The sequence below is a fragment of the Octopus sinensis genome, linkage group LG6 (assembly GCF_006345805.1).
Source record: "Octopus sinensis linkage group LG6, ASM634580v1, whole genome shotgun sequence".
In the NCBI taxonomy this organism is placed as follows: domain Eukaryota; kingdom Metazoa; phylum Mollusca; class Cephalopoda; order Octopoda; family Octopodidae; genus Octopus; species Octopus sinensis.
The window spans coordinates 66312405-66329634 of NC_043002.1; the positions used below are offsets into that span (position 1 = coordinate 66312405).

Sequence of the window (17230 nt, forward strand, 5' to 3'; positions counted from 1 at the left end):
AAAAAGAAAAAAAAAAGCAGAATTTGAAAAATAAAAATCAATCATAAAAATGATGAAATATTTACTTCAAGTTCTTGTCTTCTCTTTTGGGTTAATGTTCCTAGGATATCCCAGTTATCACAGATTTGCTGGAAAAGGAAAAAATAAATAAACACTGAAATTGTGAATGGAAATTAAGGTTGCATCAGTTAAACATAAGACATAATAATTTTGAATAGAGATCCAGTAAACATAAAAAAAAATTTATTAAGGCATCTAATTTTAATGATTCATTATGCCCACAAAACGATTGAGATTCTTTGGCAGATACTCTCCTGGGAAATGGTCACATGTATATCATCTATTATATAAAATCTGTTCTGTCTGTCTGTATGTGTGTGCGTCTTCTAGGATCTTGGGCATCCTCCATCCGATTGTGCTCAAATTTGATATGTAGATACCGACGGTATCAGGACATGTCTTGAAAAAATTACAAAAATCGATAAACCCGTGGGATGGACATAAGATGTGTTGACGGTCGGCAGTCAGGCCAAGAAAGAAAGATCATGGCTGGCTGGACACTGGTCATGTGTAACACAGTTGAATCCTTATATTACATTACCAGGACTCAATGCAATCCTGGAATGGTTCTCTCAATGCTTTCAAACAAATGACCCAACTAAACCTAATTACTTAGATGTAAATATTAAGAAATTGAAAGTAAGAAATGACGCATACCTGGCATCTGGTGTTAACTGTGACCACATCGTGATAGTTCAAGGCACTGAAATAATATAAAACAATATTTAGGAAAAGTGAAAGAAATCTATGTTATCAAAATGTACTTAAAGAAACTTAGTTACTGTTTGGAATTCCTTCCAGTTTTTTAGTGTATGGTACAAGTGAAGTGATGTCATTCTCACCTTAAAATAGCTACCTAGTAACATTACATCCCAGTGAATCTTGTTTCTTACCATAATGAGAGTGCTGTTACTGACCTTTCAGATATGTTTGTGTGCATGTTACACAAACACACAAAAGACACACAGATGCTTACATACATACACACACACACACACACACACACAAAAGACACACATGCTTACACACACACACACACACACAAGACACACAGATGCTTACATACACACGCACACACAAGGACAGTGTACTAAAGTAATAAATTTTTATAGTGAAAATTCATAGTAAAAAGCAATTTTGTGTTTTTGCCAATCACTCTATCTTACACTAATAATTGATAGAAAAACAACAAAATAAACAGAAAAAGAAAGAGAAAAAAGAGAGAGAGAGCACACATACATGGTGCGTGTGTATACTTTGATCAAAACAGATACATACACATACATTGAATCATGCCAACACACATACACAGGAAGTTGTTAGATGAGAAACAGCTGTGAGCATGTGTATGTCTGTGTGTGTGTGTGCGCGTGTGTGTTAGTTTGTGCTCAAAGTTTCTAATAGTTTGTAGTTGTTTGAGTGAACAGAAACATCACAAATGTTATTCGTGATGTGCCAGAAATAGTACCCAAATCATCATCAATTTACACGTTACCATCTGAGAAAAGAGGATGCTGGATAAAGTAGGCCAAGGTTCTGTACACAATATACATCATCCAGACATGGGTTGTCTTACATTATTTTACTCATTCTCTCTCTCTCCCTCCCTCCACCTCTCTCTTAAATACAAGTCACCGTCGACTTACAACCACAATTGGTTCCGACTGACTGGTTGTAAGTTGATTTGATCGTAAGTCGGCCTATAGGTCTGCATAGCTTTGTTTTATATTTTTACATTCTTAAGGTACATTCGCAGATAAAAGTCACACACAGCATTCTGTAATATACTATTATACTGGCATTAGTCAAAAATTCCAGAGTCTCAAGTAGTCATCTTATAAACAAATATGAGGTTATCTCGATGTCTCCAAGACAGGATAGCTACCCAACACAGTGGCGATTGATAACCAAACCTAGGGGAAACATTTGTCAACTGACATCATCAATAGATGGGTTAATTTCTAAGAAATTAAACCCATTAGATTTCAGCTGGACTATTTATTATTGCTGCTGGGAGCTGGTGTGCCAATCGTAAAGTTGATCGGTCGTAAGTCGATGACAACCTGTACTGCTTAACTTATAATATATGTATGTGAACTCAGAACAACTTTGCAAGGTTCTAACATTGGCACAAGGCCAAACATTTCAAAGGATTAATATAGTTTACTCAATTAGTGCCAATGGAATTAGTAAACATTTCACAAACCATAGAGGGATGAAAGTTCATCCAGGCAGGAACCAGAACATACAGTTGTGAAATTAAATAGTACAAGACAGTCCAGTACTCTTTCATTCCTTCCTATATAATGATGGCAGTTATTCAGAACTTTGGCTTGGAGCTTTAAATTTAACCAGGCCTTGTATCTAATTTATATCAACCATAGAAAGATAAATGACAAATGTTTTGTTTATTACAGAAACAAAAAACATTTAAATATTCACAAGTGAATTATCTACATTTACCATTCAGGTTACATAGAACATGTTAGTTCTTAAACTTATAATTATGATGTAAAGCACACTTAATACAGAGATTCTTAGAGAATACTACCATAGCTGAGTACTGAGTGCTGTGTTTAGAATGATTATAACAGTTTGGATTGCTGCATTCTAGCCACTTTGTTATCACGCTTTTGTATATGCTGATGTAATTGAAATGTTGTACGTAACGCCCAGTTAATGAAGTGTTAACCTAGCAGCCAAGATATTCTTATAAATGGGTTTGTTCAGGTTAACTTGACCTAGGTACAAAATATGAACACTTCAATGAAACTCCTACTACCAATTGTTTAAGGGACAAGAAATGAAAACTGCGTGCTTGCTCGATAAAATATATACCGAGTAATTGAAGCGTCAATAGTAATTTAAAAATCAAACCAACACTAACAGACTATAATCATAGCAGCAGCAGTAGCAGTAGTAGTAGTAGTAATGGTGGTTGTCTTATAAAGAAGCTGATATTATGAAATTTGGGGAAAAGAACAACTGAAAGGAAACTGATCACCTTACTCAAGATATCAAGTAGCTGAACTGGCCTCCTGTATTGTGTTCATTATCATGAGGAGTTTTAAATATGACAATAGTTGGGAGAGGCTTCTATCTGTTTCAATAACTGGGAGAGGCCTCTATCTATTTCAATAACTGGGAGAGGTTTCTCTTGGAGTAGGTATTTAAGTTAACTTGTAGTAGTCCTTAGTATTTATATTATGTCTCTCCTGATGAAACACTAAAAATTACAAGTTAAATCTACTATTATTTAAAGCTCAGTGTTTTATACAAGTTGAATGACAGTTACCTCAAAATTAGCTGTGCATTAAGCTTCATTAAAGTAACATGTGCTAATAATTAAGATTTTAGTTTGATAGGGTTCCAGACAACACAACAAAAAAGTGTTTAAGAGAAGTAACAGAAGTTGGAAGGAAAAAAAGAAGTAGATTTTGTTTTGTGTAGTAAGGCAATGAAAGACTGAACTCACTCTTCCAAAATATCAGTTTCCAATACACAATCTACTTCTTACATTACACCTCTGCATGTGTGTGTAAGCAGAATTTGACACCCAAGTACTTAATAATCTTATTGACTAATATAAAGTGGTTGCTACAGTTGTTAGTGTTTAAAGTAATACCACAAGATTATAGAGATGTATGATATTGTTGAAAGCCAATAGTTTCAACAAAGGATTACTTAATGAAGTTTTTTGTTGCATCCCACCATTATTAAAGAAACTGGCTCCATGTAGATTTAATTGAAAGAAATCTAGGCCAAATCTAGACCCCATTAGTTAATAACCTTCTCACATTATTACACTTTCAATGAAGCCAACAATGTACATGTAAAAAAAGTTTACTCTAACTCCCCTGTGCCATCCACCTCACCATATACTTTTGTATTAGCTATCACCTTTTTTCTTTGCTTTTCAGTACTTTCCTTCAGACCTTTTTGCCTCCATACATCCATCCATTCACTTGTCTTATGTCTATTTTCCCAAGCTAGCATGTATTAGACAAACATGTTATTGCAGCAATTATTCTATAGCTGGATGTCTTTCTTGATGCTAAAGTCTACCTGTTTTTCTATAACGGATTTCCCTTTTCACATGGCTTTGGAGGTATGAAACAAAGGCCAACAGGAACACTGCGTGACTGTCGTGACATTCATAAGCAAGCAGCAAATGTAAGACACATACATTCTTTCCACTGATTCATCTTCTTCAATACACTTAAACTCTCGACTATTAACACTAGATCATCCATGATAAATCCTCCTTTATACTTCTTATCAGTGCCTCTATCCCAACTACAAGTAACAATGAGATTAGTAACACCTCCAGTCTTCCAACCTTCACTTCAAATTCATCACTGTTCCTATCCTTCATTCATATAATTGTGTGTTCTCTCATGCATTTGTCATTGCTACTTTAAACAACTAATTCTCCACTTCTAACTCTCCTAATGCTCATAGCATTGCTTCATGTGGAACCCCGTCAAAAGCTTCCCCTCACTCCAATAAACCGAACAAACGAAATATTCCTCTTATAATTGTTTTACATTCTCTTCCTGGCATAAAACCAAATGACATTTTATTCATCTACACAGTGTGTATAGAATCTAGTTTAAAGTAAGTCCAGTACATTCCAGCAAATCGTAAGTGGTACCTAAGAGAGCTGGAGACAGGAATGGCAGCCAGCCATAAAGCACTGTCTGGAAAAGTCTTCCATTTGGTACTATATGTAAAATAGGGTAAGCTCACAGAAATAGCATCAAATAAAAGTAATCAGAACCTACTTCAGTTCTTGTGCAATGGCAGCAATCTGTTCCACTCTGTCCTGATGTGCAGCAAGGTCACTCTCAAATGCTTCGTGCTTCTTCTTCAAAGCCTAATGATGTAAGAAAAGTAAAGTGTTATAGAAAAATACAATGGATGTGATAGTGGCTAAGAGTTCTTTAAGAGATGTGTATCCCATGACAGAGAGATGGGTGAAAGAGTTAAATAAACAAAGAAAATATGAGCAGTTTATGTATATCAACAGGTTGGGGAGAATTCAAAGAAACTTAAAGTCAGACATGGAAAAAGAACTACCAATCAACAAAATTGTTTCAATCAAAGATATTACTTTCATTGGAATTATTAATTATCCAATATATCTGCATAAATTTTTTAATTCCTCACATTATTTTACATCTATTTTGTTGGCATTATTCTATCACCATAATGAAACTTATAATACTAATGACGAAATTTCTGACTTCAGTATGTTTCAGGAGCAAGTATCTTGACATTTGAATTCTCATTCCATAAAAGGAACCATGGAAAAAAAAATTTCAGTCAAAGAAGAGTTGCAATCAGGTTAACTGAAGTATTATTATTCTACAGGTCCAAATACATCTACAATCTAAATTCACTATTAAATTTAATGATTAAGTTGAATTGTAGAGAAGTTAAGTTACTATGTTTACATGTTCATCAGGAACATATAGGAGGAAATGTGAGGGTGTAGTGGAAAAAAAAAAAAAAAAGTACCTTCATTTCTTGCAGACTGCATTTCTGCAAAGGTGCATCAAGCATGACATCCTTGCCTGTAGCCCATTCTTCGTGAATGTTACACTTGTGGCGGAATTTCTGGGCCAAATGGTCCAGTCTCTCCAACCTGAAAAGCAATGCAGCATTTTTAGAGATTTTTATGTCTGCACAAAACTTGATAAATATTTCGGGGATAGAAATGATAAGATGAGACATTTGTGTCTTTCTCAAGAGCATTAACACATTAACTGAATTGATATTAATCAAATGCTAGTCTTGTTGAGCACTTCGTTCCACAATGTGGTGCTTAGCAAACTTTATTAAATAGCAACAAAGAAATAAACATTACCTCTGCAGCTCAGACAATAGCCATTCTTCGAAACCTTTTTCTGCAGACTCAAGACCTTTCCATGCAAAGACAATATCCTAATATAAAAATAACAGAAAACAAAGAGATAATAATAGATTTATAATTCATTAGTTATATTTTTAGTGGGATAAAATCTTTACCTTTGCTAAATTCATATCAATACACTTAATAAGAACAAAGTAAAAGGAAATAGAAAACACTCCAAATGAATTCAACATAAATTATTTTATGACAATGGTTTTTAACAGTCATTACCAAAATGTTTGTTACTTCAAAGTTCTGTTCATACAAAGGTGTTGCCAGTTTTAATTTCTATTTGTGAGTTCAATATTGGCAAATCAACAAATAACCCTGAGATGTGCTAATGGCTATTATAAAAATTTGGCTGACTGCAAATTGCAATTTCTTAAATTCAACATTGCTCTCTGTTGGTATTAAGGGAATCGTGTAAGCAGAGGTCATTAAGAATAATCTGCATCATTACATCCTTCATGCAGTACATAACAATTCTTGGCAAGAAACCTTTCGTAATAGTTAAGATTCCTTTAAGCTATTTACTCTTTGGTTTGTAAGGGTCTGAAGCAATCTGGACATTTTACTGATGATATCCCACTGTTATTCAGAATGTAAAGACATATGAATAATGAAATAGACGAAAGCAGTTTGAAAGAAGAAAATAATGTGAAAGAGTGAAGTGAAATATTAACGAGATATTCTTACCCCAACAGTCTTGCCTTCAGTAGGCAGATAGGCTGGACGATTGCTGAGTCGGAGGCGTGTCTGCAAGGTGTTAAAACTGTTCTCCAGTCGGGCTTTATCTTCCAGCTTTGGTGGTTTATGTTTACGGCGATAATCTCGGAATTCTTCAAGCTTCTTCTGTGTTCCAGGGAGAGTGTTATCTGTGTGTCTATTTTCTAGCCAGGGAGTAGTTTTACGGATCCAGGCAAGGAGCTGAAAAGATAGAACGAGAAAGGTCAATCTTTTGAAAATTTTTTTTAAAAAAGCTAAAGTGTACTAAATTTAGTGAAGGTCAATTGTATTATCTCCTCCCCAACTACTTAAAAAAATTTACTAATTGGCAGGTAATCTACCTGGATAGAGACAGATATTGAAAGCCTTAACTACAACTGAAGGAAAGAACAATTCAGCATTCAGATTACTCTGTCAAATGCAATGCTTATTCTATTTGGTTTCAATTAATCATGCATCATCTCACAGCTTCAAGATTTTGATGATGTGATTGTTTAATTTTAGACTGACATTGTATGGTTGGTATGAGAGGCAAGATCTGGCCAGATTGAGCACACAACAGGTAGAACTATTTGGGTCGGATAAGAAAATGCTGAAGGGTTAAACTTATGAAACTCATCCATCTCTACAAGCTACAACCAATTGAATGGCTAGAAAAAGTGACAAAGTAATTTGTCAGGTAGTATCTAATTTCCTATGAACAAATGCCATCATATGATGCCATACTTAAAGCAACTGTTGATACTACCCACATCTAGCTCAACATTCTAAAACCATTTAAAATCTTTTTTTCAATGTTGGCATTACCAATAGCTTATATTTTATGTCAGAACTGTTAAAAGGTTGAAAATCCATTTTCAATGGGGAAACTCAAAGTAAATAAAGCTATAAGTAATAGTGTTTAAATATGGGGGTTAAAAACGCCTTTTGACATTTTTTTATCCAAAGTTTTTTTTTTTTAATACACTTATTGTTTATAGTTCTATCTACTTTGAGTTTAATGCCAAAAACAAATTATTTCACACTCTCTCGAAGTTTCTAAATCAGCAGTTCTCAACCATGGCTCCCAGAGCTGCATGCAACCCATAACAGTCTTCCCTCAACAAATATAGTAAATTTTTCTTTAATTGACTTGTGTTTAACTTTTTTTGGTGTGGCCCCTAAAAAAATCCAGGCTTTGGATTGAGCCTGAATATTAAAAAGGTTAAGAATCGCTAGTCTAAAATCTTATTTTAAGAGGTTATTTTATATTTTTTTCATTGTTATAAGTTTATAAAGAGCCATATTGTAATCCTGCCAATTCTACAACCATAGGAACTGAGTGGCTCCCTCTATGGTTGAAAAACTGTTGCCATAGAGAATTAGCTGCTGATTGACTAGTATCTTATTCTCCACCACCATCACCATCTTCTTTTAAACTGAATGGTATCAAAACTGGCTACATGAATGAATTTGCCTTTGGGAGTGATTTGACATTAGCTAGGCTTATGTAAACGTGGCTGCTTACAGAAAAGTTGATTTTTGCAAAACTTGTTTACGCTAGGAAAAGAAATTGGTTGCACCACAAATGGAAAAAGGCGAGATGAAAATGTTTTATTCGGATATAATAATAGTAAAGTTGTTATTTTTAGATATAGAGTTACTCTTACTACTTGTGTAAAACCCATTGTTTACAGAGTTTCTCCAGACAATATATATTTAGAATTTTATATTTTTTACTAGAATATTCTATGCAGGGAAGGAGAGCTACATGATTTTATTTGGTTTAAAACATTTATTTAAAATGTGTTTTGAGATTCTGCAGAGGAAGGAAGGGGAGGGAGGGAGAGAGAGATTTAAACGTGAACTACAGGTGTTACTCTCATTTCTACTGACTAATAATTAGTTTTAAGCAGGTCTCTCCAACTTGTTATTCGTGCAGATGATTTTAAAAGTTATTTCTTCATTTCTAAAATTGAAAACTATGAACAGCTACAGGAAAAGAAAAAAAAAAAAAGAAAAATGATATGTTCAAGCACATTTATACATATATGCACTCAAATTTCTGTTTAAAGTATAAAGTTATTGATGTCGAGTGCAAGAGGAAATATGGAGTTGAATAGCCAGTGACCTAGTTTCAATTCCTGTTTATTTTATATTCCATTTTGATTTTAGTGAATGACAAGTGTTACTGTGACTGGTTACAGTTTTCCAATGGGCCAATAACTGTCAAAAATCAAACCAAATGGTTGCAAAAGTCAACTTGTTAAGCACACAGCCCCGCTCTGCATGGCACCCATCTCATTTCAGCTTTGTTTCTCATCCCTTTGAGAGAGATAAGGACATTAAACAATCTCATACACCAGCATCATGTTTTAATGTCCATATTCCATAATGGCATGGGTTGGATGGCTTGACAGGATTTGATGGGCCCAAGGATAGTGTGCTCTGGTGTCTGTTTTGGCATAGTTTTACAGATGGGTGTCCTTCCAAATGATAATCACTTTACTGCATGTACTGGGTGCTGGTTTCAAGCCACCAGTACTACCGTAACCTCACCGTGCAGTTTGCAAGGCTGTGAACTCTTAAGAGAGAGAAAAGGGCTGGAGTACAACAGGTTCCTTGCTGTGAAGGAGCTGCTTGATAGCTCACATTTTAGAAGAAAGGGTCAGGAGAGTGGAGCTGGAGTGTAAGGAAATAAAAAAAAGGCAACGAGGTGTCAGAGTAGATCTTCAAGGTGGGTAGGAATGAGTGAGGCAGAGGTATAAAAATTTATGATGGTCTTCCAGAATAAGAATTCATTAAGTTGTTTATGACCAACTTTTTTATTCTGTGGCAAACTGGCATCTCTTCTGATTATTATCTCTAATGTGTCACATTAAGTAGAGCAGTAGAGCAGACAGTAAACTTGACAAACAACTCAATGGCTAACTGCTTTTAGTTTGGAAAGCGTTAACCAACTCCCTTTAATGTCTCACAAATAGTAAATAGTTGTAGGTGTAGCAACAATAGCAAATGGAGATAGTGATCTTGATTTCCATTTCACAAATAGTTTGGCTGACACTAAAATATGACATATGTTCATTCTGAAAGTTGCTTAAAGCTGTTCTCCAGCTTAAAAGGTTCCCCAGCAAGCATTCTCATTAGTCACCACAATGCAGCAGAATTTGTTTAACTACTACAACCATAACCAATCCATGGCGCAACTACTACGATTACTAGTAATAAACTAACAATGATATTTAATACTTTCACTTGTAATAGTGTATAGTCAAGATACTAAGCACAATGCTAATGATCCAGAGGCCACGAAATAGCTCTTTGTGAAAAGAGAAAGTTAAGTTGGTTGACAAGTCTAGCTTACAGAACAGCATATGCTACTTCATGGTTGACTGACATATAGGAAAGTAATCAACCATAAAGCCCTTGCTCTATCAATTTATGCACTTAACCTATTAACCTGACAATAAAACACCCAATCAACTCATGACAGAATGGAAAGAAAACTGATGCAATAAGTTAGTAAAAATGAACATGTATCTATTATTAAATTTTAGATTAAATCAGTAATATATAAACAAAAGATTGTATTTAAATAAATAAAAAAAAAATATATATTCTTTTACTTGTTTCAGTCATTTGACTGTGGCCAGGCAGGAGCACCCTTTAGTCAAGCAAATCAATCTCAAAATTTATTCTTTGTAAGCCTAGTACTTGTTCTATCAGCCTCTTTTGCTGAACTGTGAAGTTATGGGGATGTAAACACACCAGCATTGGTTGTCAAGTGATGTTGGAGGGACAAACACAGACATACAAATGCATACATACATATATATACACACACGACGGGCTTCTTTCAGTTTCTGCCTCCCAAATCCACTCACAAGGCTTTGGTTGGCCCAAGGCTATATCGAAGACACTTGCCCAAGGTGCCATGCAGTGGGACTGAACCCAGAACAATGTGGTTGATAAGCAAGCTACTTATCACAGTCACTCCTGTGCCTATGTTGACAAGAATTTAAAATTATTCCTAAAGCCATATCCAATTGTAGTTTGTAAAGAAAGAAAAATTCTCATTTATTTCGTTAACTCTTTTACATTGGTATTTCATTAACTTAACTGCAGAAAGCAGTTTTATATACCAATCTATCTTTTGTTGAGATATGTGAAGTTTATTGAGGAAATGGGACTTGCAGAAAACACCATTTCTATTTTTTCAATTGATATTTAACAACATTACTGAAATAAACATGAAATTTAATTTTTGCCATTAAAGGGTTAATATTTAAAGTGTTGGTGGTTAAGGAGTAAGGCTCCTATATGTGTTAAATCCAAGACATCATTCTTGATTCCTCAGTTAGTGACTGTCCATTTCATTTCTGTCATCACTGCTCTAATGAAAAGCATGAATGTCACAAATTCAATAACCTACTATGAAACACCTTTGGCTTTCAGCTTACGCCAGAACTCAGTATCTACTTCTGAATGTGAGATGTCAAAATGTTGCTTGCTGAGTTCACATGATACAATTGAGTCTAGGACATTTACCCTCACCATGGACAACAGATGATGATTTAAAACTTCGTAATATATTGGAGGGGGGGGGGTAATTAACCAAGGTGGGTAATTATCCTGAGGAAAGTTGACTTCGGGGAGAATTGTCCTGATACGATACAATTATCTCTGACCACTGCTGACAGTGTACAACTGACAGTATGGCTTAATCTTTACAGGTCAGCATGGCAATGCAGATGATAATATGGCAACTCAACAATAGTGAAATGTTATCATTCATAGCTTAATGGTACATTCCTCACATGCATTATCTACAAAGAGAATGCCTCTCCCAAGACAATTTCTGCAGTGAAAATCTTTTTACATTTGAGTGTACACAAACATGTTAAACATAACTGTACACACCTATATTTCAATCAATGCTGATTAGTGTGGTGTTAGTTAATTAATTCCTGCTTGAAAAAGTTTTGCACACATCAGCAAATTTACTATTTACTGTTTAAATATAAGAACAGATCTGGTATCCATAACTGATAAAGATAATGCAGAAAAACACGTCCTATGGTTCAATGACCTCATTCATAGCTCAGTGGTGAGTTTTTTTACACACATTGTCTATAAGGAGAATTTCTCCTTCAAGACAGCTTCTACAGCAAAGGGCTTTCAACATTTCATTGTTCACAAATGTTTTAAACAAAGAAAATAACCATCAAGAAGAGTCTATCCCTTCATTATGTTTCACCAGATCCAACTTGACAGATACTATCCTGTGACATATAGATAAAGAGATAAAGAAGAAGTTGTATCTTTTATGACTTACATCACTGGCAAGTTTCTCGTATTCTTCCATAAGCCTCTCATTTTCTTGATTGATCTTCAGTACCTTGCAAATTCTGTTGGCAGCAGTTTCAGCCTACATATAAAAATTCAGAGCATTAAACAAGCAAGTAACAATAATTATGTTTAAGAAATGTAGTAAAGAGTATGAGGATTCTACAGCTATGTTCCCATTAATTTGTCTGTCTGAACATGCATATGTGTAGCTCAATGGTTAGGTTGCGGCACTCAAGATTGCAAGAGTGAGGTTTCAATTCCTGGACCAGGCAGAGTGCTGTGTTCTTGAGCAAAGTACTTTCTTTTATGTTGCTCAGTGATTACTTTGGCATCTGATGTGTGGCAATATGATATTTGATGGGGGGGTGGACTCGTGTAGAGCACAAACAAATCCTCTGTGTAGGTCAACAAGAAGTTGCAGAACCCTCATCTGTTGTTTATGACAGGAGAGTCCATTGTGTATGTGCATACACATATGCAACCAGTACAGAAAGGAAAACTGTTTCAAAATATTTTAAAGCATTTATTTTAACTGTGCACAATTTAAAGGCTCTTGTTCATAAATGGCCAATTATTGTGTTGTGTTCATTGCAAAGCATTTTCAAGATAACAATATTTAAATTTAAAACTCCATGAGATATATATATCCAAATTATTTTAATGTTATCTGAGTTATATGTACTCAAGAATTCAATGTCCTGATGCATTTTAGTTGAGCCAGAAAGATTTTGCACATTGAAGAAATCAAATAAAATTTAAACCAGAAATTAATAGTACCAGTTAAAAAATTAAAATGGTCGCAATAATTTTAATGAATACACTTTTGTAACATCATCTATGTGACTTTGAGAGGTTTTCTTATTATATTGACAGGAAAGTCACACTGCTGTAACAGAAAGGGTGGTGTTAGGAAGGCCACAGAGGCGGGCATGAGAAGAAAACACATGGTAAAAGTTGACACAATGTCAAAGCTAACGTGGTAGGACAGCCATCAGTATTTATCTCATATATACAATCTAGAGCTTCTAATATTACTTACTACATACACTCATACATGCATAATTGTACTGCAATCAATGACGTGTATGTCATAATGTAATGTGCAACAGACTGCAGCCTTTTCTTTCATACTCTAAATAAAAATAAACAAACTGTGTTACTTTATCAAAAGCAGAAAAAGAAGGGCTGTGTCTTATGAATATTTTTTTCTATAAGGACCTTTTAAATAACATTAAAAGGGAGGTGGGAATCAGAAGACTAGCAGTTGATTTATAACTGCAAACTGGGCTACAAGATCAATGCTTGAAACGTTGTACAGATGCTAAGTGTTTGTCAGCTATAAAATAAACAGGCAGCTTGTGCTGGATTATTGACAAAACAATATGTTATGGCTGCCTTCAACTAAGCTGATCTTTTATGAAGACAAGAGAGTAAAGCTGATTGGGTTAACTCGCGTAACTGGTCGAGTAATTAAGAGGAGAAGGGCTAGTGGAAATTCAATAGAAAAGAAGTGATTGTACCTGTTGGGCACCAGAGAAAGCGTGGTAGTAAGAGGATACATAAGCCATAACAGATCTTTCATCTGGCTTCACTGAGTTGACCATATCTGTAAATCAGAGAAAAGAGAGAAAATATGAATAGCTGGTCAAATGAACAAAGAAAACAGAAAGTCCACAATTAATATTATTACCTTGTAAGGTTAGATGAGAAATCAAGGTTTTTTCTTTCTTTCAATTTTAAACAAACTGAATCAATAATTTTGTTTATAGTAATGTTAAGGTTGTAATATATACCCTGTTACTATAGAAAGTTGGTGTATATTTAGGACTAATGTTTTATTGCTGTTCTACAAACATCTCGGAAAGCTTTATTATCACACATTACTGACAAGGAGGGGTGTAACAATAAACAAGAAATGATACAAGACAAAGAAAATCCTTTTGTCCTCTTCTCATGGTACAACCTTTCTAGTGCCAGTAGCATAAGATATATCCAGCACACACTGTATAATTTAAGAATGTCCATACACATTGTCTATAAGGAGAATTTCTCTTTCATTACAGTTACTGTAGCAAAATCCTCTCCATATTTGAGTGTACACAAGCATAATCACCATCATCATCATCATCATTACTTAAGGACTGTTTTTTATGCTGGCATGGGTTGGACAGTTTGACAAGAGCTGGCAAGGCCAGGAGCAGCATCAAGTTCCATTGTCCTTTTTGGCACGGTTTCTATAGCTGGATGCCCTTCCAAAAGCCAACCACTGCCAGCGTTTTTTATGTGGTACTATTGTCAGTGCATTTTACATGTTAAATGTAAATGTTTACATTTTCATTTGTTTTTAATTGAAGCACAAAACATAAGCCCTCAATTTTGGTGGGAGGGAATTCATTGATGATATAGGACAAGTAAGCAACTGGTACTTTACTTTATCCTAAAAGGATGAAAGGCAAAAGTTGACCTCAACGGGATTTGAACCCAAAATGTTAAGAACCAAAGAAACATTGCTAAAGCATTTTGTCTGATACTCTAAGAACTCCACTAATCCCCACCCTTTTTGAAAAGATAAATAATGATTTCAAATCTTTGGCACAAGACCAGTAATTGCAGGGCAGGGGATAGGTCGATTGCATTGACCTTAGTATTCAACTGGTATTATTTTATCGACCCTGAAGAGAAGAAAAGCAAAGCAGACCAAGGTAGAATTTGAACTCAGAACATAAAGACAGATGAAATGCGGCTAAGCATTTTGCCCAGCATGCTAACAATTGTGCCAGCTTGCATTTATCATGATTATCATTGCTATTATTATTATTATTATTATCATTATTACTATTCAAAATGCTTAGTGGTATTTTGTTCGTCTTTATGCTCTGAGTTCAAATTCCATCAAGGTCAACTTTTTTTCATCCTGGGGGGGGGGGGGTCGATGAAATAAGTACCAGTTATGCACTGGAGTCAGTGTAATCGACTAGCCCCCTCCCCCAAGGTTTCAGGCCTTGTGCCTTTAGTAGATAGGATTGTTATTATTATTATTATTATTAGCAGTAGTAATAGCAGATAACTAATGGAAACAAGAATCAATCTGATGATCATGATATTCAACGTAGGTCACAACACCAACTGAAACATTGGTTAGACAATGTACTACATCATTTAATACCAACAGCAGGAAAAGGAAAGTCATATTTTGAGAAATAAAATAAAATAACAAACAGAGGGGGAAAAAAAAAAACAAAAACAAAACCTTACTGGTGTGCTAAAAAGAATTTCATAGTGCTATTTCCTACTGGAATCTATCTAAGCTGTACTGGACACAATACTGTGATATCATTTTGGAAGCTGGTGTGAAGGTCCAACTTCATAGCAGTAGTTTCCAAACTTTTTCAGGCTGTCACCCGCTTGGCACATGGGCCACATTCCTAGTGCCCCACCTCACCCTCCCTACCACAACTATAGACCACTTTCTGCAGCAAATTCAAAACTGTATTTCACAAATAAAACTTAAACCTAATCAACCTATTAATATATTTTTTTTTTACATCTTTCACCCTATTTTGGTCACCCCATTATCACCCCACTGGATCTTTTCACTGCACCCAAGGGGGCAGTATCGCCCACTTTGGGAACCATTAGTATATAGTAATGGAATTAGACTATGAAGAGAGCAGTAGCTAGGTTTGGTAAAAGCTGAAACACCCAGCATTTTGAGAAAACACACAAGTGAATATAATTAATGTAAGAGAAGCACTCAAGAACTTTAAATAGACTTCTAACAGGAAAGCTATTTTGGCTTCCTTTAAGAAACTAGGAAGGACTTTTTCTTAAGTTGGCACAAACGAAAGCAAATATGATTTTGGAATTACTTGAAGCAGAAATATGTAAACATGGTTATAATCAGTTGATAAGTAAGAGGGTAGAGTTTTAAGATTGGTAGAGCTGATAGAAGTAGGTGGCACAGACTTCCTACCGATTCAAATGTCAAAAGAAAGTAAAATAATTATTATATATATATATATATATATATATATAAAGTGTCAACATATTTGAATAGGAGATAAGATCTAAAATAGCATAAACAAATATAAAAAATACTAAATAAAAAAGAAACCCTAGTAGTCATTCAAAAGTGAGTATGATCTTGAAGCATGTACCATGCTTTTGTTAATTGTTTTTCAGTAGCTGTGTAACTGATTTCAAATTTTGGCACAAGGCCGACAATTTTCTAGGGAGGGGATAAGTTGATTACATCAACACCAGAGTTGAACTCTGAAAAGATGAAAGGCAGAGTTGACCTCTGCTGGACAAAATACCATTAAGTGTTATGCCCAGCATGTTAACACTTCTGTCAGCTTTGCCACCTTCAAAGCGCTAATAATAGTGGCTTCAAATTTTGGCAGAATGTCAGCAATTGCAGGGGAGGTGATTAGTCGATTACATTGAACCCAGGACTCAACTGGTGACCCAGAAAGGATGAAAGGCAAAATTTGAACTCAGCACGCCAGGTAAAACGCTGAACAGCATTTCATCCGTCTTTGTGTTCTAATGATTCTGCCAGCATGCCCTATAACTGCAAGCAAGTATAGACGTGCTTTTTGCCCTTCCATCCCTGAACCCAGTAGAACATACAGAATGTGGCAGCTAGGCTGGGGCTCGTTTTCTGCCAAGTCAACTGAAGTAGCAAGAAATGAAATGCTTAACCCGGGAATCAAACTCACTGCATTATTATTGTGAACCCAGCACCCTAACCAATAGGTCAATGGTTCCCAACCTTTTCACTACCAAGGACCCCTTTTATTTAAATGAGTTTTCCCCCTGATCCCAGGATACTGAAAAGTCTGTCAACTTAACATGTTCACAGACCCACAGTACTATCTTTGTGGACCACCAGAGGTCTGCGGACCATTGCACTAGCTCATACACCATCGCTAAAAGAGTACTAAACATACTAAATCATTTAAACCAGGGTTTCTCAACTGGGGTCCATATAAGATTTTGCTGTTAAAATTTACACACAATAAATTGGTTATACTCCGACAATGCATAAAATATTTTAACCATCTTTCGATATATTCAACAGGTGTGAAGGTTCTATCAAAAATTGGCTCAGAACCATTGATCTGAACAGAGTTGCGTGAAGTAGCTTTGAATAAAATATATTCCTGTACTGTGATATTTAACCCTTTGGCATTCAGATTA

General features: G+C 35.2%; 1 protein-coding gene across 3 annotated transcripts in view; it reads right to left on the minus strand.

The window, feature by feature from the left end:
* Nucleotides 1-17230, minus strand: part of LOC115212896 (alpha-actinin, sarcomeric) — a 152362-nt gene that overhangs the window by 10679 nt on the left and 124453 nt on the right. For all 3 annotated transcript variants that reach the window (XM_029781693.2, XM_029781694.2, XM_029781695.2), the window contains 8 exons: nt 13549-13634; nt 12015-12107; nt 6671-6901; nt 5930-6006; nt 5581-5707; nt 4845-4936; nt 718-763; nt 66-128 (listed from right to left, as the gene is read on the minus strand). In XM_029781693.2, the coding sequence (XP_029637553.1) occupies nt 66-128; nt 718-763; nt 4845-4936; nt 5581-5707; nt 5930-6006; nt 6671-6901; nt 12015-12107; nt 13549-13634 (815 nt within the window). The remainder of the gene's footprint in view (nt 1-65; nt 129-717; nt 764-4844; nt 4937-5580; nt 5708-5929; nt 6007-6670; nt 6902-12014; nt 12108-13548; nt 13635-17230) is intronic.